The following is a 25,146-nucleotide window of genomic DNA, read 5'->3' as shown; positions in this document are numbered from 1 at the left end:
AGATTGACTAGAAAAATACCTGGAATTAGGTGAATGCATTTCCACCCAGTTGAACAACTTGGAAAATATTTCAGAGGATAGTGTCTCAACCTTTGCATCATATCTGATCTCAAGATGAGTTACTGACTTCATATTCCAGCCACAAACAAGACCATATATTTCTTTGTCTGTAACATTGCCAGCTAATGGCTGCATTTGTGTTATAAAAAAGATATGGGATCATTTGGATTCTGTGATAACCTAGTAATTTTTGACTTTGTGAAAAAAGCTATTTCAATACTGTGGCTAAAGCAGAGACCTGATTGGCAGGATTCAAAGTTGGGGAACAATTTGGAGACAGTCATAAAGATTATCCACTTGGCATATGTTTAATATTTTAACAAATTACCTTCATTTCAGGAACTTCAACATCTATTGATTTTGGTTTGCTTTTTAAAAAATTCTTCCCTGAGATCTTTATAGTTTTTGTCTTGCTTGCATCCTTGCTGTTCACAATTTGTTAATCAAACTCATTGAACTGTTTTAGATATTTATTTTGTTTAACAAAGTACAATCTAGTCCTTTGCTGTTAATTCAGTACCTCTTAACTATATACACCTTCAATCCAGTAACTGCTATTCCCTAAATCATCATTTCTTTCCTCCCCTATGTATTGACTATTCACTTTTCAATTCCCTTTATTGTTTCCAAAGATTTCACAAATCCTTTCAAACCCAGTGTCCTCCTGTTCAACAGATCATCTTAATTACTATGCAAATAAAAAAGAATTTTAAAATAAATGCTACGTTATTTATTGGATTCTTCTTTAGCTGGTCATAATACATGCATGTTAAAATTGGTTTGTGCTAGCTGGTTGTTTCACAGATTCCATAGATTTCACATTCCACTCAGATTACTGTATATGTTTCAGTGTAAAGCAGTCACTCTGTATTAACTGGTACAATGCCACTTGAATGGTAAAGGGGGAGTGGGAGCAGCACCTAACAGAACTTGCATTGTTTAAGTCAGTTCAGTGGGTAAAACAAATTAGTTCAAGTACAAGCATCTAAGCTTGCTGCTTAAGGTGCATTTTAGACAGCTGTATTTATGTGAACATATAGAATTTTATGTCTCGTCATTAGAGATGCAAGATTGGATTTAATCCAGGTTCTCTGATGCATGTGTGGAAGATTTATTCACTGAAGTGAGCCAGAATTTACAAGCTGCTGAGGGCTGAGCTTTATGATTAGATGATATAATTGTTTGGAGGGAACTAGCTGAGGACCATCACCAACACTCAGGAAAACGTTTAATGGTCCAAGGTCAGTGAAGACCATTACCAGGCAGATCTGGTAAGAATGATGGAGGTACATTTCTTTCTTCTAACTGATCATGCCTTCTCTCTGTGATTAGTGCAGGGTTCCGTTTGACCTATTATACACAAAACACTTCTGGAATCAATTCCACTCTTGGTTGACTGCAGATGATTGTCAAAACTCACATTGACAGTTGCAAGCGGTTGTGTTAATCTTGAAAAAGAGGAGATGTTTAAAAGGTTGCTGCACCTGCAAGAATTATAGTCATGACACAGGAGAAAGATGCTCAGTTTTCAGTAACTGAACAGTAATTTGCACTTACTTGCAAGCCTAGTCTCTCAAACAGTTCTCAAGCTATTACCTAATAAACCTACTTTGCTTATCAAGACTGAGCCCCTCTTCTGCCAAAGACTTTGGGCATCTTTCCCCATTTGCTGTCAGACAAATGCCTGTAAGAAGGATTGATGGCAGTGAATTGGCCCAGTGGATCTCAGATAATGCCGGTAGACACAACCATACCTTACTATAAGCCCCTGGCTAGGATGCATCCTTTACCAGACACACTGAACAGAGCAAACTGATGTCAGAGTCCCTTGGTTTCCCCAAGTAGTCGTAAATAGATGTTGGGGTCCTCATTAGTCTGTCTGTCTGTCTGTCTTAGACAGCCACTGTGGGCACCTGACAAATAGCCACAATTCCAGTTAGGATGTTTTTCCAGCTGTTCTTGGGGTGCAGAACGTTTGTACCTGAAATTAGGCCTCATTATGGCCAAATGGGGACAGCAAGTTCCAGCTTGTACTGTTTCTCTAGATTGACAGTGTCGGCCACATCAGGGAGTAGTTCCATGCATCGTGCTGCTGCTAGGTTCAAAGCCAGTTTGAAATTGAATTGTTTGGAGAACTGGAACTGAGATAGAGTCAGGCAGTTTGCATATATTCACCTTTAGATTCTAAAGTGAAGATTGAGAAGAAAACAGAATTGTTGTTCCCATTCTCAAGTCATCTCGTTTAAACAGGGCAATTGATTTGTGTCGGCTCAGTATACTTCAAACTAGGAATTTTTACATTGTCTGAAATGTAAGTGATAATATTTGAATGTCAAGTTGCTCACGTAAGGCAAGAATAAATGAATAATGGCATGTTGCACATAAACAGGCTGTTTGATCCACACTGCGTTTATGCTGTATGAGCTTTTCCCAGCTATTCACATCAGTATATATTTGCCCTTACTTTTCCATCAAGAATTATGGTCATGATCTGGAATTCATTTCCTGAAAGCTTAGTAAAAGCAGATTTAACAGTAAACCTTCAAAATGATTTGAATAAATACTTGAAGGGAAATATTTGCAGAGGTATGTACAAAAAACATTCGAGTCAGACTAATTAATAGGTCTGTCAAAAAGTTAGTACATATACACAATGAGCTAAATAACCTTTTCCTGTAGTGTAGCATTCTACTGTAGTAGGAGGATGCATTCATTCCAGAAAACTAGTTGCAAAGTCTAGATTTGGAGTCAATCTTCACACACTTTTAATTTACATAATTATATGTTACATGAATACAACCCGACCTAACCCACTAACTGCACAGCTTTAGGCTGTGTACCTATAGAGGCTCCATTTGCTCACTAGCTAATGCCTGTCACTTGTATACAATTAATGTGCAATCAACAGATTTCCTTCTCTTAAAAGTTAAAGACCAGATTAAAATTTCAAAACAAATTAAAAATCTCCAGGCTTCAAATATTCATCCAAGTTGCTCTTGAGATCTCATGATCAGCTGTTCTGTGACAGAGGATTCCATTCTCCAACAATTCTGTAAAGAAATTTCTCAAAATCCCTAGCCTTACAAGTGGTAATTTTAAGTTAATGGCCCTCATCATTGATTTTCCAATGATTAGCAAATTATCCTTTATCCAACAGACTTTTAAGCCTTCTGAGAGTCCTTGTGAAATGTCCCCACACCCACAAGATCCTGTATTTGTACAGCACCTTTAAACGTAAGATGTCCTATGATGTTTCCTAGGGGAGTTACAGACTAATTTGACACCAAACCAACAGTCATTCTGCCATAAGATGACAGTTCTGTTCCTCTGCAGCCTCGCGCTATAGAAAATCATGCTGCAGAAAATCGCAATACCCACTCAGGAGAAAGTTTGCATTATCGAAACAATGTCCACAATTCGTGCTGACGAAACATGTGTTAAAGAAGCACGACCTGCACTGGATATTAGAATTGATCAAAGACATAGGTTTTAAGGAGAATCTTCAAGGAGGAAAACTAGCCAGAGGGGTTCTGGAAGAGAATTCCAGAGTTTTGGGCATTGACAAATTGAAGGTGCAACTGTCAACAATAGAGCAATTTAAAATTGGGGATGATTAGATTCCAAAATCAGAGTAGTATAGACATCTGAGGTTTGTAAGGCCTGAAGGAGATTCGGGGGAAGGAGATTCGGTGGGGGGGAGGGGCGAAGGAGACACGGGGCAAGGAGACACGGGGCATGGAGGGACTTAAAACTAGAGGAGAAGTTAAAGTCCAGAGATGCGAGAGGCAAATTCTTTACACAGAGGGTGGTTCAGACATGGAATGAACTTTAGGAATTGATGGATCAGGATAAATCACAATGTTTAAAAGATACATAAATAGGAAAGGTTTGCAGCAATATGGGCCAGGAGTTTAGTTTGGGATTTTGTTTGGCATGGACTGCTTATACCAAAGGGTCTGTTTCCCTACTGTATGACCTTATGTGGAGATGCTGGTATTGGACTAAGGTGGACAAAGTCAGAAGTCATACGATGCCAGGTTATAGTCCAACAGGTTTATTTGAAATCACAAGCTTTCAGAGCACTGCTCCTTCATCTCCTGATCTTTTAAAATCAAGGCATTGGTTAGCTGGGAGTCTGTCTCGGCTTAAGAGCACAAGTCAGAAAGAGAGTAAGGATTGGGCAGCAGTGTTTTGGACAGAGAGTTGGATGTAGTATGTCATCCAGGTGTGTTAAAATTACAAAATCTAGATGAAGTAAAAGACATGAATGAGTTGAGGCAGGAGTAAAATCTGGTGATGTTACAGAGATCTGGCATCGTTGCAGACAAAGAAATATATGGCCTTGGTTGTGGCTGGAATGTGAGGTCAGTAACTCATCTTGAGATCAGATATGACGCAAAGGTTGAGACATTGTATTTCAGGCAGGTTCCGAGGTGAGGAATGAAATAAATTCTTAAGGAGCAGAGATTTGAAAGTAATGTCTTTAGTCCTTCTCAACTGAAGGAAATTTCTGCTCAATATGTGTTGGAAGTTTGAGAAATAGTGGAACAAGTTGGACAGGATGTGAGAGAACGTGCTGACAGAGGAATAGTTGACTTCAGTTTAGCAGTAAAAATGACAGCATGTTGTCAGATGGTGGTTTTGAGGAGCAACATGCAGAAAAAAAAAGGAGGGAGGCTAAAGATCGATCCAAAGCTAACAATTCTGAACCAAGAAGAGAAAGCAACGTGGGTGATTTTCTGCTGACAGACAAGAATGGAACCAGGTGAGTGGGGCTTTTGTGGTGTTGTGGTAGTGCCCCTACCTTTGGAGCAGAAACCTAGGTTCAATCCCACCTGCCCCAGAGGTGTGTAATAACATCCCTGAATAGATTGACTAGAAAAATACCTGGAATTAGGTGAGTGCATTTCCACCCAGTTGAACAACTTGGAAAATATTTCAGAGGATAGTGTCTCAACCTTTGCATCATATCTGATCTCAAGATGAGTTACTGACTTCATATAACAACCACAAACAAGACCATATATTTCTTTGTCTGTAACATTGCCAGCTAATGGCTGCATTTGTGTTATAAAAAAGATATGGGATCATTTGGATTCTGTGATAACCTAGTAATTTTTGACTTTGTGAAAAAAGCTATTTCAATACTGTGGCAAAAGCAGAGACCTGATTGGCAGGATTCAAAGTTGGGGAACAATTTGGAGACAGTCATAAAGATTATCCACTTGGCATATGTTTAACATTTTAACAAATTACCTTCATTTCAGGAACTTCAACATCTATTGATTTTGGTTTGCTTTTTAAAAAATTCTTCCCTGAGATCTTTATAGTTTTTGTCTTGCTTGCATCCTTGCTGTTCACAATTTGTTAATCAAACTCATTGAACTGTTTTAGATATTTATTTTGTTTAACAAAGTACAATCTAGTCCTTTGCTGTTAATTCAGTACCTCTTAACTATATACACCTTCAATCCAGTAACTGCTATTCCCTAAATCATCATTTCTTTCCTCCCCTATGTATTGACTATTCACTTTTCAGTTCCCTTTATTGTTTCCAAAGATTTCACAAATCCTTTCAAACCCAGTGTCCTCCTGTTCAACAGATCATCTTAATTACAATGCAAATAAAAAAGAATTTTAAAATATAAATGCTACGTTATTTATTGGATTCTTCTTTAGCTGGTCATAATACATGCATGTTAAAATTGGTTTGTGCTAGCTGGTTTCGCAGACTCCATAGATTTCACATTCCACTCAGATTACTGTATATGTTTCAGTGTAAAGCAGTCACTCTGTATTAACTGGTACAATGCCACTTGAATGGTAAAGGGGGAGTGGGAGCAGCACCTAACAGAACTTGCATTGTTTAAGTCAGTTCAGTGGGTAAAACAAATTAGTTCAAGTACAAGCATCTAAGCTTGCTGCTTAAGGTGCATTTTAGACAGCTGTATTTATGTGAACATATAGAATTTTATGTCTCGTCATTAGAGATGCAAGATTGGATTTAATCCAGGTTCTCTGATGCATGTGTGGAAGATTTATTCACTGAAGTGAGCCAGAATTTACAAGCTGCTGAGGGCTGAGCTTTATGATTAGATGATATAATTGTTTGGAGGGAACTAGCAGAGGACCATCACCAACACTCAGGAAAACGTTTAATGGTCCAAGGTCAGTGAAGACCATTACCAGGCAGATCTGGTAAGAATGATGGAGGTACATTTCTTTCTTCTAACTGATCATGCCTTCTCTCTGTGATTAGTGCAGGGTTCCGTTTGACCTATTATACACAAAACACTTCTGGAATCAATTCCACTCTTGGTTGACTGCAGATGATTGTCAAAACTCACATTGACAGTTGCAAGCGGTTGTGTTAATCTTGAAAAAGAGGAGATGTTTAAAAGGTTGCTGCACCTGCAAGAATTATAGTCATGACACAGGAGAAAGATGCTCAGTTTTCTGTAACTGAACAGTAATTTGCACTTACTTGCAAGCCTAGTCTCTCAAACAGTTCTCAAGCTATTACCTAATAAACCTACTTTGCTTATCAAGACTGAGCCCCTCTTCTGCCAAAGACTTTGGGCATCTTTCCCCATTTGCTGTCAGACAAATGCCCGTAAGAAGGATTGATGGCAGTGAATTGGCCCAGTGGATCTCAGATAATGCCGGTAGACACAACCATACCTTACTATAAGCCCCTGGCTAGGATGCATCCTTTACCAGACACACTGAACAGAGCAAACTGATGTCAGAGTCCCTTGGTTTCCGCAAGTAGTCGTAAATAGATGTTGGGGCCCTCATTAGTCTGTCTGTCTGTCTTAGACAGCCACTGTGGGCACCTGACAAATAGCCACAATTCCAGTTAGGATGTTTTTCCAGCTGTTCTTGGGGTGCAGAACGTTTGTACCTGAAATTAGGCCTCATTATGGCCAAATGGGTACAGTAAGTTCCAGCTTGTACTGTTTCTCTAGATTGACAGTGTCGGCCACATCAGGGAGTAGTTCCATGCATCGTGCTGCTGCTAGGTTCAAAGCCAGTTTGAAATTGAATTGTTTGGAGAACTGGAACTGAGATAGAGTCAGGCAGTTTGCATATATTTACTTTTAGATTCTAAAATGAAGATTGAGAAGAAAACAGAATTGTTGTTCCCATTCCCAAGTCATCTTGTTTAAACAGGGCAATTGATTTGTGTCGGCTCAGTATACTTCAAACTAGGAATTTTTACATTGTCTGAAATGTAAGTGATAATATTTGAATGTCAAGTTGCTCACGTAAGGCAAGAATAAATGAATAATAGCATGTTGCACATAAACAGGCTGTTTGATCCACACTGCGTTTATGCTGCATGAGCTTTTCCCAGCTATTCACATCAGTATATATTTGCCCTTACTTTTCCATCAAGAATTATGGTCATGATCTGGAATTCATTTCCTGAAAGCGTAGTAAAAGCAGATTTAACAGTAAACCTGCAAAATGATTTGAATAAATACTTGAAGGGAAATATTTGCAGAGGTATGTACAAAAAACATTCGAGTCAGACTAATGAATAGGTCTGTCAAAAAGTCAGTACATATACACAATGAGCTAAATAACCTTTTCCTGTAGTGTAGCATTCTACTGTAGTAGGAGGATGCATTCATTCCAGAAAACTAGTTGCAAAGTCTAGATTTGGAGTCAATCTTCACACACTTTTAATTTACATAATTATATGTTACATGAATACAACCCAACCTAACCCACTAACTGCACAGCTTTGGGCTGTGTATCTATAGAGGCTCCATTTACTCACTAGCTAATGCCTGTCACTTGTATACAATTAATGTGCAATCAACAGATTTCCTTCTCTTAAAAGTTAAAGACCAGATTAAAATTTCAAAACAAATTAAAAATCTCCCTGTTCTGTACAAAGCATTGTGTTGAGATACCTTCCCAACTAAATTTCTTCAGACATGTTTTCCTCTTCTAAAACAATCTGTTGACAGTTGATGACTTGCATCCATTTAATTTTAAAAGATTCCTTTCCAGAATTTGCTTCAAATTAGCAAAGTCAGTCCATTAGCTTTTTTCACTCACACACCTTAGACAGTATTTTGTGCCACAAGGAATGGTTATGTGCATAGTAGTCAATGAACATAGTACATCTGAGATGTCCCTTAAACAGAATCTCATTTCAGATACACAGCAGGTTCAATTCCAGACTCGGGCAACTGTCTGTGTGGAGTTTGCACATTCTCCCAGTGTCTGCGTGGACTTCCTCTAGGTGCTCCAGTTTCCTCCCACAGTCCAAAGATGTGCAGGTTAGGTGAATTGGCCATGCTAAATTGCCAATAGTGTCCAGGGATATGTAGGTTAGGTGCATTAATCAGGGGAAATGTAAAAAAGTAATAGGGTAAGGGAATGGGTCTGGGTTGGCTACTCTTCAGGGGCCAGTGTGGACATGTTGGGTCAAATGGCCTGTTTCCACACAATCGGGATTCTATGAATACTGGAGGAGTAGAATCCCATGTTCTCTGCCCATGCAAAAATTGCATTTCAGTAGCTGAAGTACTTCTAACACATTGTCCTTTAGCTTGGAAAGTTAAGAAAACAACTACTTCCATTTTGTCCATAAATTATATAAGCCATAGTTGTCAGGTTTCAGACACTGAGCCTGACACTGTGGCTCAGAAGGGAAGGGGGGAAAATAGAAAAGCGCTAGTGGTAGGGGACTCAGCAATTAAACGGATTGACAGGAGACTTTGTGGTCAGGAATGGGACTCCCAGAAGGTATGCTGCCTCCCCGGTGCTAGGGTCCGAGATGTCGCCGATCAGGTTTACAAGATTCTGAAGGGGGAGGGTGAGCAGCTAGAAATCGTGGTACATTGGCACCAAAGATGTAGCCAGGAAAGGGATTGAGGATCTGAAAAGTGACTACAGTGAGTTAGGTTGGAAGCTGAAGAGCAGGACGAGTAGTGATCTCAGGTTTGCTACTGGTGCCACGAGACAGTGAGATGAGGAACAGTCAGCGAATGCTGCTTAACATGTGGCTGCGAGGCTGGTGCAGGAGGGAGGGCTTCAGATACCTAGACCATTTTGGGGAAGGTGGGCCCTGTACGTGAAGGACGTGTTGCATCCGAATTGGAGGGGCACAAATGTCCTGGGTGGGAGAATAGCTTGTGTGATTCAGAAGGGTTTAAACTAGTTTGAAAGGGGGTGGGAATCAGACCCACATGTCTGAGAGGGGGTCAGTTGCAGATGGGGCAGTGGCGGGATGTGTTGAATCTATCAGGAAGGTTTCTTGCACGATGAAACAAAGGGATCGGTTAAAGTGTGTCTGCTTTAATGCAAGGAGTGTCTGAAAAAAAGAGTGATGAACTTAGAGCATGGATCAGTACTTGGGGCTACGATGTTGTGGCCATAACAGAGATGTGGGTTTCACAGGAGCAGGATTGGTTGCTTGATGTTTCAGGGTTTAGAACGTTTAAAAAAAATCAGGGTGGAAAAAGAGGAGGGGGTGTAGCATTGCTAATCAGAGAGTGCATCACAGCTACAGAAACAAAGGTTGTTGAGGAAGGTTTGTCTACTGAGTCAGTATGGGTGGAAGTTAGGAACAGCAAGGGAACAGCCACCGCATTGGGGGTTTTTTTTACAGATCACCTGATAACAGCAGAGAGATTGAAGATCTCATAGACGGGCAGATTCTGGAAAAATGCAGAAGTAACAGGGTTGTTGTTATGGGTGATTTCAACTTTCCCAATATTGACTGAAACTCCCTTAGTGCAGATGGTTTGGATAGAGCCGTTTTTGTCAGGTGTGTTCAGGAGGGTTTCCTTATGCAGTATGCAGACAGACCGACGAGGGAAGAGGCCATTTTGGATTTGGCTCGGCAATGAGCCAGGACCGATCTCGCAGTGCGCGAGCACTTTGGTGAAAGTGATCACAATTGCCTCACATTTAGCATAGCCTTGGAGAGTGAAAGCAGTTACCGAGGGAAGATATTTAATTAGGGAAAAGAAAATTATGACGCTATCTATCAGGAGTTGGGAAGTACAGACTGGGAGCAATTGTTCCACAGAAAGGGCACAGCAGACATGTGGAGACTGTTTAAGGAGCAGTTGTTGTGAGTGATGCACAAATTTGTTCCTCTGAGACAGGTAAGAAGGGGTAAGATTAAAGGAACCTTAGATGACGAGAACAGAGGAGTTTCTCGTCAAAAGGAAGAAGGCAGCTTATGCAAGATGGAGGAAGCAAGAATCCAGCACAGCTTTAGAGGATTACAGGCTTGCTAGAAAGGAGCTCAGAAATGGACTGAGGAGAGCCAGGAGGGGGCACGAGAAAGGCTTGGCAAGAAGGATTGGGGAGAATTCAAAGGCATTTTACTCATATGTGAGGAATAAGCGAATGATCAGGGAGAAGGTAGGGCCGATCAGGGATAGTGGAGGGAACTTGTACGTGGAGTCTGAGTAGATAGGGGAGGCCCTAAATGAGTTTTTTGCTTCGGTTTTCATTAAGGAAAGGGAACTTGTTGTAAATGAAAACTTAGAGGAGTGAGATACAGTCTTGACCAGATCAAGATTGATGAAGTTGATGTGCTGGAAATTTTGGAAAATATTAAGATTGATAAGTCCCCAGGGCTTGACCATATTTATCCTAGGCTGCTCTGGGAAGCGAAAAAGGAGGTTGCTAAGTCGCTGCCGAGGATATTTGCCTCCTCACTCTCCACAGGAGTCGTACCGGAGGATTGGAGAGAGGCGAATATTGTTCCTCTTTTCAAGAGTAATAGGGAAATCCCTGGCAATTACAGACCAGTCAGTCAGTCTTACTTCTGTGGTCAGCAAAATTTTGGAAAGAATTCTGGGGGATAGGATTTATGACAAAGCATAGTGTGCTTTGGCAAAGCATAGTGTGATTAAAGGCAGTCAGCATGGCTTTGAGAGGGGCAGGTCATGCCTCACAAATCTTATTGAGGTCTTTGAGGAGGTGACAAGACAGGTTGATAAAGGTCGAGCAGTGGATGTGGCGTATATGGATTTCAGCATGGCATTTGATAGGGTTCCCCATGGTAGGTTCATTCAAAAGGATTTGGCTACCTGGATTCAGAATTGACAGGCTGACAGAAGGCAGAGAGTGATTGTAGACGGAAAGTATTCTGCTTTCCAACTATAGGAAAGATAGAGGCTTTGAAGAGGGTGCAAAGAAGGTTTACCAGGATGCTGCCTGGTCTAGAGGGCTTGCCTTATGAAGAAAGGTTGAATAAGCTCAGACTTTTCTCTCTGGAGAGAAGGAGGAAGAGAGGAGAATGATTGAGGTGTACAAAATAATGAGTGGAATAGATCGAGTCAATAGCCAGAGACTTTTCCCCAGGGCAGGATTGACTGGTACGAGGAGTCATAGTTTGAAGATATTAGGAGGAAGGTAGGTTCTTTACCAGAGAGTTGTGAATGCATGGAATGCGTTGCCAGCTGTGGTGGTGGAAACACAGTCATTGGGAACATTTGAGCGATTGCTGGACATGCACATGGATAGCAGTTAGTTGAGGGGTGCGTAGGTTAAGTTACTATATTTTACTTTAGAATTAAACCTCGTCAACACCGAGGGCCACAGGGCCTGTTCTGTGCTATATTTTTCTATGATCTCTGTTTTATGAAACCAGTTAGAGCTGAAATACTGAACAACTAGCGTGTGAAGTATTGCTAAAAGTGACTAGCTTTGCGTCCGTTGGGTCACATAAGGATGAAAATATACATTTCTCCACTTCTTTCAGATTAGATTTGATTACTTACAGTGTGGAAACAGGCCCATTGGCCCAACAAGTCCACACCGACCCGCCGAAGTGCAACCCACCCAGACCCATTCCCCTACATTTACCCCTTCACCTAACACTACAGGCAATTTCGCATGGCCAATTCACCTGACCTGCACATTTTTGGATTGTGGGAGAAAACCAGAGCACCCGGAGGAAACCCATGCAGACACGGGGAGAATGTGCAAACTCCACACAGTCACCTGAGGCAGGAATTGAACCCGAGTCTCTGGCACTGTGAGGCAGTAGTGCTAACCACTGTGCCACTGTGCCACCCACTTTCTTTCACTTGCTTCCTAAAATTTTCTGCTTTACTATGTTTCATCATGATTCTTACATACAACATATCAAAACTAATACCTTGTCTAGTCTGAGTGCCATTTCAATTGTCTGATCATGCTTTCTTTTACATATAACACTGCCCACCAGTGAGGAGTTAGCATGATTAATTGGGACAAGCGTAACACTCTTAATAGATATTGTTGATTTATATTTATTTCAGACCTGCTCTGCTCAATTTTTAAACCAATATATTTATAAGCTTGACTCCCAGTTTTTAATCTTACTCTCATTTTCTAAATGTGGAAATGTTAATGTTTGGAGTGATTCGAGAGTGTGTGTACAAGAAACGTGAGTCAGCATGCAAGTACCAGAAACAACTGCAAAAGGATTGAAGTGCAAGATTAAAGAAGTCTTGTTACAATTGTAAAAGGCTTTGCTAAGACCTCAGTAGGTATACTCTATGTTGATTGATCTACACTCTCATGCATGTGAGACTTAAAGAGTTAAAAGGATTTTTCAACGTTACTTTTACAGCTGGGGAAAAGACCACTGTGCATTAGCTATTTGCTTTAAAAGTCCCTTGCTTTTAGCCTTTTAAGTTTCAATTGCAACTACCTTTTCAGTCCCAAAATAACAAAGCTGGTTACTCCTTATTGGGTATAAGTTCCAATCTCTCTCCAAATTCCCTTTCTTGTATCTCACATTGTTTTACTCTCATGTTTATTGTCAGCTACCAAATACACTTCATGACTATGATGATTTCTCCCTCTGGTTTCTTTCAAACTTTGTTCAGTAATCATTGTTTTATTGCATAATTTATTCAACCTATGACTTCTACTTTCACATTGATGATTGTCTGGATTAGGTGAGTTCAGTCCCTGAGCTATGTCTTTTTGATCCAAGAGTTCCTGTTGGACTTCCTTTAGTACCTATGTAACATTTCCCTTTGTCGGCTGCTCAGAATTATCATGTCTGATAAGTACTGGGTTGGTTAGCACAGTTGGATACATACTTGGTTTGTGATACAGAGTGATGCCAACAGTGCGGATTCAATTCCTGTACTAGTTGTGGTTACCGTGAAGGTCTCACCATCTCAACCTTGCCCTTTGCCCCAGGTGTGGTGACCTTCAGGTCAAACTCACCACCAGTTGTCTCTTTAACAAGAGCAGCTTCTGGGACTATAGTGACTTTACCTTTACCATCATGACCTTTTACTTTATTAGAACTTTTCTATTCCAATGACCCACTCTTTTATAATCTCCACACTTCTTGATTTAAATTCTATCTCAATTGGTATTTTTGTGATGCCTTATTTCTCCCCGAATTTTCTCTTAGACATCAATCTGGGTGAAAACTGAAATTCCTGCAAGCAAAGAGTTCAAGCGTACCAAAAAGAGAGAACTGATTTAGAGTGGGAGTAACTTCAACAGCCAGGGGGCTGTCTGAGAGCACAGAAGGCAATTTGGGGTTTTGTCCAAAGACCAGTTGTTAGGAATTATACCCTCGAACAATCTGGAGTGAATTATTTGCAAAAAAGCCTATTCCAGGTCAGTTTTTGACAAGCAATCTGTTTGATCAGCTAGAGATTAATGCAGCATTTCATCGGTCACTGAATGACTCAGTGATGAAAGTTACCTCAGAGTGCAATGGGTTCTTGATCAGATGGCAATGGGTTCTTGATAGCTTTATTCCTGATGAAGGGCTTTTGCCCGAAACGTCGATTTTGCCTGTCCTCGGATGCTGCCTGAATTGCTGTGCTCTTCCAGCACCACTGATCCAGAATCTGGTTTCCAGCATCTGCAGTCATTGTTTTTACCTCTTGATCAGATGGGACAATGGGCCGCGCAGTGGGAGTTGGAATTTAGTTTAGATAAATGTGAGGTGCTGCATTTTGGAACGGCAAATCAAGGCCAAATTTATACACTTAATGGTAAGGTCCTAAAGAGTATTGCTGAACAAAGACCTTGGAGTGCAGGATCATAGTTCCTTGAAAGTGGTGTCGCAGGTAGATAGGATAGCGAAGGTGGCGTTTGGTATGCTTTCCTTTATTGGTCAATGCATTGAGTATAGGAATTAGGAGGTCATGTTGGAGCTGTACAGGACATTGGTCAGGCCACATTTGGAATACTTGTCTCCCTCCTATAGGAAGGATGTTGTGAAACGTGAAAATGTTCAGAAAAGATTTACAAGTATGTGGCCAGGGTTGGAGGGTTTGAGCAATAGGGAGAGACCGAATAGGCTGGGGCTGCTTTCCCTGGAGTGTCGGAGGCTGAGGGGTGACCTTATAGAGGTTTATAAAATCATGAGAGTTATGGATAGGGGAAGTAGCCAAGATCTTTTCCTCTAGAGGGTTTAAGGTGAGAGGGGAAAGATTTAAAAGATACCTGAGGACCAACCTTTTCACACAGAGGGTGGTGGTGTATGGAATGATCTGCCAGAGGAAAGGGTGGAGGCTAGTACAATAACAGCACTTAAAAGGCATCTAGATGGATATATGAATAGGAAGGGATTAGAGGGATTATGGGTCAAATGCTGGCAAATAGAACTAGATTTATTTCGGACATCTGGTCGGCGTTGAGGAGTTGGACATACTGTTGAAGTCCAAAGGCTGTCTAGCACAGCACATTTAAATAAATCCTCAACTAATAAACTGAGTTGAGTTTAGGTCTGACATTCCTTGTGGACTAGTATAATTTGATTGAATGCCTGGTTATCTTCATCTTCAATATTTTATTTGTCAGTATCCTTTAGAAGTTCTTGCCTCACCACTTTACTCAGTACATCATGTTACAATAGTTCAAGTCACTTGAAGCATCTGTTAAATGCTTCTGGGATTAATTTCCTTATTATCCCTGTTTTGATTCTCCTGTTGGAATAACCAGATCTACTAAAAATGCTTTCAGTTTCATTTTGCCTGCTTTTTATTTTTCCATTTTATTGACACCTGCTCTCAGTGTCTAGTTCATTTTGAAGTCTAGAAATCATCAAGTTCTCTATAGTTTTGTATCGTTATAAAACATCCCACTAAATGACTAAAGTGTTTGTGAACAACTGGCTGATGCAGACTATTTCTTCAGCAACCGTGGTATCCAACAGTTTCCCTCCACATACTAAAACAAGGATTTTATCCAAATGAGACATTAGCACAATCTACTAATTTCAATTCTAGTGTTGATCCAGCAAACTCAAAATTGATTTTAAAATGTTTTATGTGACCTGTTATTAAGTTCATGAAGTATTCCTCCATGAAATGGCTCTCTGTTCACACTACCACATATATAGTTAATAGATCAACTTTGTGAATTACACATGAAACTCTTGACATAAGATCCACATCTTCACCAATGTTCAACTGCATACATCCTGTAGTCAAAATACCTCGGATTTCTGTCAGTGACAACATGAAAGGCTGTTTTCTCCTAGGTGGGGACATAAGCCCTGTTCACATTTCTACTTCATTCTTTTACTAGTCCAGTAGTTCAGACTGTCATATGGAATACTTCAATAATTTAGACTTCCTTTCTGCCACTTGTCACAATGTTGATTAAGATTGCAAATGTTTCTTAGCTTCAAGCTTTCACAATTTTGCAACACAGTTTCCTGCTACCCCATGTTCTAATCTAAAAAGCTAGTTGAAGAAGAATCTAACTGGAGCCCAACTTTATGCATTTCGTCACAGAATCATGCAACACCTAAGAGGCCCTTCAGTCCATCAAGCCTGTCCTGACCAAAACCATTCTCCATCTACACCAGTTCTATTTTCCAGCACTCAGCCATAGTATTGAGTGTTCTGACATTTCAAGTTCTCATGCCTGTATTTTATTAAAGGTTGTGAGGTTTGCTGCCTCAACTTACTCTCTCAGGCATGGCATTCCAGATTCCCACCACCTCTGGGTGAACAATCTTTTCCTTAACTCCTTTTACCTAAAGATTATGGCCCTTTGTTATTGACCCTTCAACCAAGGGGAACAGTTACTTCCTATCTACCCTTCATACCCCTCATAATCTTAAAGACCTCTGTCAAATTCCCTCTCAGCCTTCTTTGCTCTGAAGAAAACCCAACCTCATCTAGCCTCTCTCCATAGCTAAATTGCTCCATTCCAGGCAGTATGCTGGAATCTTCTCTGCACTTCCTTCGTTGCAATCACATCCTTCCTATGGTGTGTGACCAGAATTGCACAGAATACGCCAGCTGTGGCCTAAGCAAAGTTTTGCACAGTTCCAACCTGACCTCCCTGCTCTTATAATCTGTGCCATGATTGGCAAAAGCAAGTGTCCCCAATGCCTTGTTAACTACCCTATTAATCTGTGACAGCTTATTGTGTAACAGACATCATTAACATGCAAAAGATCAAGATTTGAATGACAAACTATCTTACTATTGGCAGAATTAAAGCCTTCCTTATTAAATAGATCTGATGGGAATGTTATAAGGTTATCTGATGGGAATGTTATCAAAGGCTCTCTGTTTTTACCAGTTGAAAATATTGCCAGTTACATTTAAAATGCTTTATCCTTTTGTTTTGCAAGTTTGATTGTGAAGGTAATGAATTGTGAGGCCTGTATTAACATATTAGCACTAACTTTACAAGGAGTGAACTGCATTCCAGAAATGTTCATTGGTCATTATCATTTCTGCACATAATTCTATGTTCATTGCACTCTTAGCTGGGATCAGACTTAACAACTGATCTATCAACTCAAGACTGGGAATCCATTAGACGCTGTGGGCCATCAACAGCATGCCAAATATCATAAGCAGCAAGTGATAGGGTGAAGCAATTCCACAACCAACAGATTGGATCTACGCTGTGTGGTCCTGTCACAAGGCGGCCAGTGGTTAGCACTGCTGCCTCACAGTGCCAGGGACCCAGGTTTGATTCCAGCCCCGGGCGACTATCTGTATGGAGTTTGCTTGTTCTCCCTGTGTCTGCATGGGTTTCCTCCGGCTGCTCCGGTTTCCTCCCACAGCGCAAAGATATGTAGGTTAGGTGAATTGGCCATGCTAAATTGCCCACAGTATTAGGTGCATTAGTCAGAAGGAAATGGGTCTGGGTAGGTTACCCTTCGGAGGGTCAATGTGGACTTGTTGGGCACTCTGTAGGGGAATCTAATCCAGTCGTGAATGGTAGTGGACAATTAAACAACTCGCTGGAGGAGATGGCTCCACAAGTATCCTCATCCTCAATGATGGAAGAGCACAGCACATCAGTGCAAAAGATAAGGCTGAAGCATTTGCAGCAATCTTCAGCTAGAAGTGCTGAGTGGATGATCCATCTTGGCCTCCTCCAGTGGTCCCCAGAATTACAGATACTAGACTTTAGCCAATTCCATTCACTCCACGTGATGTCATGGAATGTTTGGAGGCACTGGATACTGCAAAGGTTACAGAGCCTGACCACATTCTGGCAACAGTACTGAAGACTTGTGCTCCAGAACGTGCCACTCCCCTCGCCAAGCTGTTCCAATACAGTTACAACACTTGAATCCACCTGACAATGAAAAAAAATTGCCCTGTAAACGAAAGCAGGGCAAATCCAACCCGGCCAATTACTGCCCCATCTGTCTACTCTCCATCATCAGGAAAGTGATGGAAGGTGTCATCAACAGTGCTATCAAGCAGCATCTGCTCAGCAATAACCTGCTCAATGATGCCCAATTTGGGTTCTGCCAGGGCCACTTAGCTCCAGATCTCATTAAAGCCTCAGTTTAAACAAGGACAAAAGAGCTGTATTCGAGAGGTGGGGTGAGAGTGACAGCCCTTGGCATCAAGGCTGCATTTGACTTTGTGGCATCAAAGAGCCCTCGCAAAACTGAGAAAATTAGGTATTGGGTGTAAACTCTCCAGTGGTTGGAGTCACACTGACACATAGGAAGATGGTTATGATTGTTGGAGGTCAGTCATCTCAACTCTAGTGAATCTCTGCAGGAGTTCCTCAAGGTAGTGTCTTAGGCCCAACCATGTTCAGCTGTTTCATCAATGACCTTCCCTCCATCATAATGTTAGAAGTTCATTGTGCAATAATCAATGTTCAGCACTATTTGTGATGCCTCAGATACTGAAGCAGTCCATGATCAAATGCAACAAGATCTGGGCAATATCCAGGCTTGGGCTGACAAGTGGCAGGTAACATTCGGGCCACACAAATGACGGACAATGACCATCCCCAATAAGAGACAATCTAATCACCGCTCCATGATATAAATGGTGTTACAATCTCTGAATCTCCCGTTATCAACATCCTAGATGTTACCATTGACCAGAAACTCAGTGGCTACAAAAGCAGGTCAGAGGCTAGGAATACTGCAGCAAGTGACTCACCTCCTGACTCTCCAAAGCCTATGCACCATCTACAAGGCACAAGTCAGGAGCGTGATACAATACTCCCCACTTGCCTGAATGAGTGCAGTCCCAACAATGCTCAACAAGCTTGACACTCTCCAGGACAAAACAGCCTGCTTGATTGACACTGCATCCACTCGCTCCACCACTAACGCTCAGTAGCAGCAGTGTGTACTATCTACATGATACACTGCTGAGAATTACCAAAGATCTTTAGACAGAACCTTCCAAACCCACAGTTACTTCATTCTAGAAGGACAAGGACATGGGAACACCACCACCTGCAAGTTCCCCTCCAAACCACTCACCACCCTGATTTGGAAATATACTGTCGTTCCTTCCCTGTTGCTGGGTCAAAATCCTGGAATTGCCTTCCTAAGGGCATTGTGAGTCAAAACGCAGCATATGGGCTGCAGCTGTTGAAGAAGGCAGCTCACCACCACCTTCTCAAGGGCAACACCCACATCCCAGCAGTTAGTAAAAAGGAATTACACGTTACTCAGATTTCTGCTTTGGACTTGCCCAGATATAGATCATTATCCAAAGAAAAATCTTTTATATTTGGATATCATCAAATAAACATTGCATTGTTTCGTAATTCTCCTAGTGAAAAATCACATCTCCTGCCTTATTATAAACAACTCCATGAGAGACTTCTCAAGTTTTCAGGAGAATTTTGCACATAATTCTAAAGTTCTCAATGCAACAATTCATAGAACAGTGAATATATCTTATTTAAAAACCTTAATAAACTCTTGTTATAAAGAGTAGCCCATACTATAGTTGTGTTCTATAACAAGCTAGTGTTTAAGGCTGAACTGACAGAACCCAAGGGTACTGATGTTGCAGCTGCACCTGGGTGACCATGCAGTGTCTGTGAGTCACCTCCTGCAAAACGCATTTGCATATATTGAATTTTGCTATTATGCAATCTATGACAAATGTTTGTGTTTGTTACAGGATCTTGACAGCAACCATTGGCAAGAAAGTCATGAATTGAATTTTGTGGGAATGTGGAGCTCTAAGGTAAGATGGGTCTCAATATAAATAGAATGGCTGGTTTGCAGATTGAAATGCCTGAGTTGATAGTAAACCAGTGATGCCAAGCATAACATATTCACAACCTTGGCCTACAAAGTTATATAAGAACTTAGTAATGCATGATTTATGTTACCTTCTATGTGCCGAACCTCAGCGGAAATTGGCTGTATGCTTTTTGATGAGTTTTAGATTAGATTACATTACAGTATGGAAACAGGCCCTTCGGCCCAACAAGTCCACACCGACCCGCCGAAGCACAACCCACCCATACCCCTACATTTACCCCTTACCTAACACTACGGCAATTTAGCATGGCCAATTCACCTGACCCTGCACATCTTTTGGACTGTGGGAGGAAACCGGAGCACCCGGAGGAAACCCACGCAGACACGGGGAGAACGTGCAAACTCCACACAGTCAGTCGCCTGAGGCGGGAATTGAACCCGGGTCTCAGGCGCTGTGAGGCAGCAGTGCTAACCACTGTGCCACCGTGCCGCCCTCCACCCTCCACCGTGGAGGGTTTACATGGGCCCTAGCAGTCTTTTTCACCCTATCTTCCAAAGCTTATCTCATTGCCTTTGCACCTTGCCTCTGTGGTCACCCTGCTCACGTATTCCCCCATTCACTACTGGCCATTGATGGGACCTCCCAGGATTCCTGGTTCCAGTGCTATCTTTAAAACCCAGCCACGCACATGGTCAAGCCTTGGTGGTAGTAGCTCTTAGCTTACCCTGCTCAGTTCATTCTATTTGCCTCAGACATGTAGACAGAGGGTAATTGGTATCCACTTTGCGTTGGGAGCCCTGGAGGTCCTGCTGGGTGAGGGTTTGTGCAGTTGCTGCTCATGGAGTGTCTCCTAAATGTTAGTGACCGATAGAGATCCACAGCAGCAAATGGTGAACTGGAGTCACCAAGTAACCACCCTGACTTTCATGTTGGGAATTGTCACTGTCTAGTTTCTGTTTGCCCAATGGAGAATGGGAAACTGCATATCAATGTGGTGACATGATGTAATAATGAGCAAGTTATTGCAGGCTAATACATGTACCAAGACTGTCACTGCTCACTTCAGGAATCTTGTCTCACTGTTTAACACTTGGTTTGGAAATGAGTTTTTTTTGCTGTCAAAGGTGGGAAGCTACTCACTGCTGAAGTCACTCAATTCTCCCAACTTTCTCCTCAATACCATTCAGTGCTTGGAAAGCCCCGTTTGTGAGAATATGTACAGAAAGTCCTGTATAATTTACAGTGGTATCTTTGCAAAATTGTGTTATTTCCTCTTGCTACCAAAATAGCTGTTATTTCGTAGACTTCATTCAGATGTTTTCTTTAGAACCAAGCGCTGGTGTGGGACCAATAACCAAGACTGTGTGCTTACCAAGTCTTTATTTGCCTTCATGACAGTATTTCAATTTTTGAAGCAAAATACTGAAAGTTTAAGCAACAAGTTGGATAGCATGATTTAGGACAGTTATGAAAGCAGCCTAGAAAGATTGTTGCCTGGGGTTGGAAAGTTCTGGGTGATATTTGAACTGCCATCCATGTTGCTAGGTAGGAGGATGTTAAAGAAACCGTGACATTGTTTGTGGCCAAAAGAAAAAAGTGACTTCTTCTCATATCTGGACCACCTTGTTCTCTTCAGCCCGTATAATCAAAACAGATCAATTGGCCATGTGTTAATTTGCTACATGTCGAGCATCTGATCTGCATAATTACTTCTATTTTCCATGTTAATATAAACATTTCTATAGCAATCTTTGGCTGTAATGTACTTTTGAATGACCTGAGAATGAGGGAAGCTACTCAATCATTTTTCCTTCCTGGTGTTACAACTTGATACAGACATGGAACACCAATCATTTATTTTGTAAAGCACATTTGATGTCATATGGCGAAGCTAAGGAAATTCAGCATGTCCATAAGGACCCTCGCCAACTTTTACAAATGCGCCATAGAAAGTATTCTATGTGGATGTATAACAGCTTTGTACAGCAACTGCTCTGCCCAGGACCATAAGAAACTACAGAAAGTTGTGAACATGGCCCAGACCAATACGCAAGCTAACCTTCCATTCATTGACTCTATCTACATTTGCCATTGCTGCAGAAAGGCAACCAACATCATCAAAAACCCCTCCTACCCAATTATAATCTCTTCCAACCTCTTCCATCAAGCAGAAAATACCAAAACTCAAACACGTGTACAAGAAGTTTCAAGAACAGCTTCTTCCTCACTGTTATTAGACTTCTGAATGGACCTCTCAAATATCAAATCTGATGTTGATCATGCTTTTAGTGCACCTTGTTTGCAGCGATAACTTACTATTCCTCACTCTGTTCAATCACCTTTCTAAGGAATGATCTGCCTCTACTGCATGCAAAACAAACTTTTCACTGTAGTTCGGTACACGTGACAATAAGAAATGAAATCAAAAAAGATATTTAATTGTTATGATCAATGACTCATGATAGATTGACTAAAATTGTCAAGACAGTGTCACAGCTAACATATTGATACCATAATTGAAATAAATCAATTCAACTCACGACATTCCTGACACCATTGTATCAGATAATGGGCCACAGCTTGCAAATATGCAATTTAGAGGATTTGCCAAGGAATGTAGGTTAATTCATAAAGCACGTTCACCTCATTATCCACAAGTGAATGGGAGAGAGGAACAAGATGTTGGAAACATAAACAACTTTTCAAGAAGATTGTTGGAATATTGCGTGCAATTCTGGTCTCCTTCCTATCGGAAAGTAGTTGTGAAACTTGAAAGGGTTCAGAAAAGATTTACAAGGATGTTGCCAGGGTTGGAGGATTTGAGCTATAGGGAGAGGTTGAATGTGCTAGGGCTGTTTTCCCTGGAGCAACAGAGGCTGAGGGGTGACCATATAGAGGTTTATAAAATCATGAAGGGCATAGATAAGATAAATAGACAAAGTCATTTCCCTGGGGTGGGAGAGTCCAGAACTAGAGGGCAAAGTTTAGGGTAAGAGGGGAAAAATATAAAAGAGACCTAAGGGGCAACTTTTTCACATAGACAGTGGTACGTGTATGGAATGAGCTGCCAGAGGAAGTATTGGAGGCAAGTACAATTGCAACATTTAAAAAGGCATCTGAATGGGTATATGACTAGGAAGGGCTTGGAGGGAGATGGGCCAGGTGCTGGCAGCTGGGATGAGATTGGGTTGGGACATCTGATCGGCATGGATGAGTTGGATTGAAGGGTCTGTTCCATGCTGTACATCTCTATGACTCTAAGACTGCATGACTCTAAGATAAAATTAGTTTGGATCAATTGAGTCATAGACCATCGCCATTGAAAAACCGTTAATCGTCAGAATTATGAAGTTTATGAAAAGTTCAAACTTCATATTACATTGGAAGACCAAGATAAATTATGAAAATGGGATGAAATCCAAAGAGAGAAGCAAGTTAATCAAGTTAATGAGCAAGTTACTGCAGGCTATTAGCCTGTATCAAGTAAGGGTGTTGTCAGTTCTTTAGCCAGCAGAAAGTCTGAGACCCACAACAAGAGGAATTGTTGCTGAGAGAATGGAATAACAAAGATTGTATTTAAGAAACATCTCAATGTATTAGCAGAAAATATTTAACAGTCTTCATACGCTTGAATAGAAAACTAATAAAACATGGATATGCTACTTTAATCCTAAAGAAAACACAAAACCCACTGAAAGCTTTACACTTACCCAAGGAGCTCACACTAAAGTGTAAATAGTGGAAACAAAGACTGGGAGAGGAGATATGGAGTAATAGTTTAATAGCATAATCATAATAATCATGACTTAATATGACAAAAGAACTGGAAATCTAATGAAGAAGGTGCTTTGAGCTTGTATAAATTCTTAATGTATATGTGACAACTACCAGGCATGTCCAGCATGTGATCAGTGAAATGTAGATTAATATAGTTTGTGTAGTCCCTTTTAATTTGTAATTATGTAAACTAAAGTAAGAGGCAGACTTGTGTTTAAGCAAGAGAGAAGGCAACAGCCCAGTGGTATAATCGTTGGACTGTCAGTCCAGATACCCAGGTAATGTTCTGGAGACCCAGTTCGAATCCTGCCATCGATGATGGTGGAATTTGAATTCAATAAAAATCTGTGATTAAAAAATCTAATGATGACCACAAATCCATTGTCAATTGTCAGAAAAATATCGTCTGGATCAGGACATTGGTTAGGCCACTGTTGGAATATTGCGTGCAGTTCTGGTCTCCTTCCTATCGGAAAGATGTCGTGAAACTTGCAAGGATTCAGATAAGATTTACAAGGATGTTGCCTGGGTTGGAGGATTTGAGCTATAGGGAGAGGCTGAACAGGCTGGGGCTGTTTTCCGTGGAGGGGCGGAGGCTGAGGGGTGACCTTATAGAGGTTTACAAAATTATGGGCGGCACAGTGGCACAGTGGTTAGCATTGCTACCTCACAACACCAGAGACCCGGGTTCAGTTCCCGCCTCAGGCGACTCTCTGTGTGTAGTTTGCACATTCTCTCCGTGTCTGCGTGGGTTTCCTCCGGGTGCTCCGGTTTCCTCCCACAATCCAAAAATGTGCAGGTCAGGTGAATTGGCCATGCTAAGTTTCCCGTAGTGTTAAATGAAGGGGTAAATGTAGGGGTCTGGGTGGGTTGCGCTTCGGCGGGTCAGCATGGACTTGTTGGGCTGAAGGGTCTGTTTCCACACTGTAAGTAATCTAAAATTTTAGTCATCTAAAATTATGAGTGGCATGGATAGGGTAAATAGGCAAAGTCTTTTCTCTGGGGTCGGGGAGTTCAGAACTAGAGACATAGGTTTAGGGTGAGAGGGGAAAGATATAAAAGAGACCTAAGGTGCAACTTTTTCACGCAGAGGGTGGTACGTGTATGGAATGAGCTGCCAGAGGAAGTGGTGGAGGCTGGTACAATTGCAACATTTAAGAGGCATTTAGATGGGTATATAAATAGGAAGGGTTTGGAGGGATATGGGCCGGGTGCTGGCAGGTGGGACTAGATTGGGTTGGGATATCTGGTCGGCATGGACGGGTTGGACCGAAGGGTCTATTTCCATGCTGTATATCTCTATGACTGTATGACAGGTTGAGTAGATTGGGCCTGTACTCATTGGAGTTTAGGAGAATGAGAGGTGATTTTATTGAAAAATAGATTATTTCAGAAACTGACTGGGTGGATGCAGAAAGATTGTTTCCTGTTGTGAGAGAGTTGAGAATCTATGGACGTAATTTGAGAGGAAAGGCTCTCGCTTTTAAGATAGAAAGAGAAGGAATAGAAAATGTAGTGCATCTCAGGAATTCTTTACAATCGAGGGCTGTTAAGGCTGAGTTGTTAAATATATTCAATGCTAAGATGGCTGGATTTTTACTCAGGAAGAGAATCAAGAATCATAGGAAAAAGGCAGGAAATTGGGGTTGAAGATTATCAAATCAGCCATGATCTGATTGCACGTTGGGGCATACTTGATTGACTGAGTGGATGTTTACACTTCTGTGTTTTATCATTTACATGGAACTTAAGAGCTAGTTACATTACATCAGAATTACATGAAAGCTGTTTGTACAACCCTTAGAATGTATTGAAGAGTACAGATCCTGCTGAGTTGCAATGCTTAGCACTGAAATGG

At 41.3% G+C, this 25,146-nt stretch overlaps 1 protein-coding gene across 2 annotated transcripts in view; it reads left to right on the top strand.

Annotated features, from left to right (window-relative positions):
* b4galnt3b (beta-1,4-N-acetyl-galactosaminyltransferase 3b) overlaps positions 1 to 25,146 on the top strand; it is a 215,284-nt gene that overhangs the window by 95,158 nt on the left and 94,980 nt on the right. For both annotated transcript variants that reach the window (XM_087997275.1, XM_087997276.1), the window contains exon 3: positions 19,425 to 19,490. In XM_087997275.1, the coding sequence (XP_087853401.1) occupies positions 19,425 to 19,490 (66 nt within the window). The remainder of the gene's footprint in view (positions 1 to 19,424; positions 19,491 to 25,146) is intronic.

This window comes from Chiloscyllium plagiosum, unplaced genomic scaffold, assembly GCF_037043375.1.
Source record: "Chiloscyllium plagiosum isolate Xiang-an unplaced genomic scaffold, Cpla_swu_hap1 HiC_scaffold_19, whole genome shotgun sequence".
Classification (NCBI taxonomy): domain Eukaryota; kingdom Metazoa; phylum Chordata; class Chondrichthyes; order Orectolobiformes; family Hemiscylliidae; genus Chiloscyllium; species Chiloscyllium plagiosum.
Note: the sequence above shows the minus strand (reverse complement) of the source record. Positions and strands in the feature narration are given on the sequence as shown.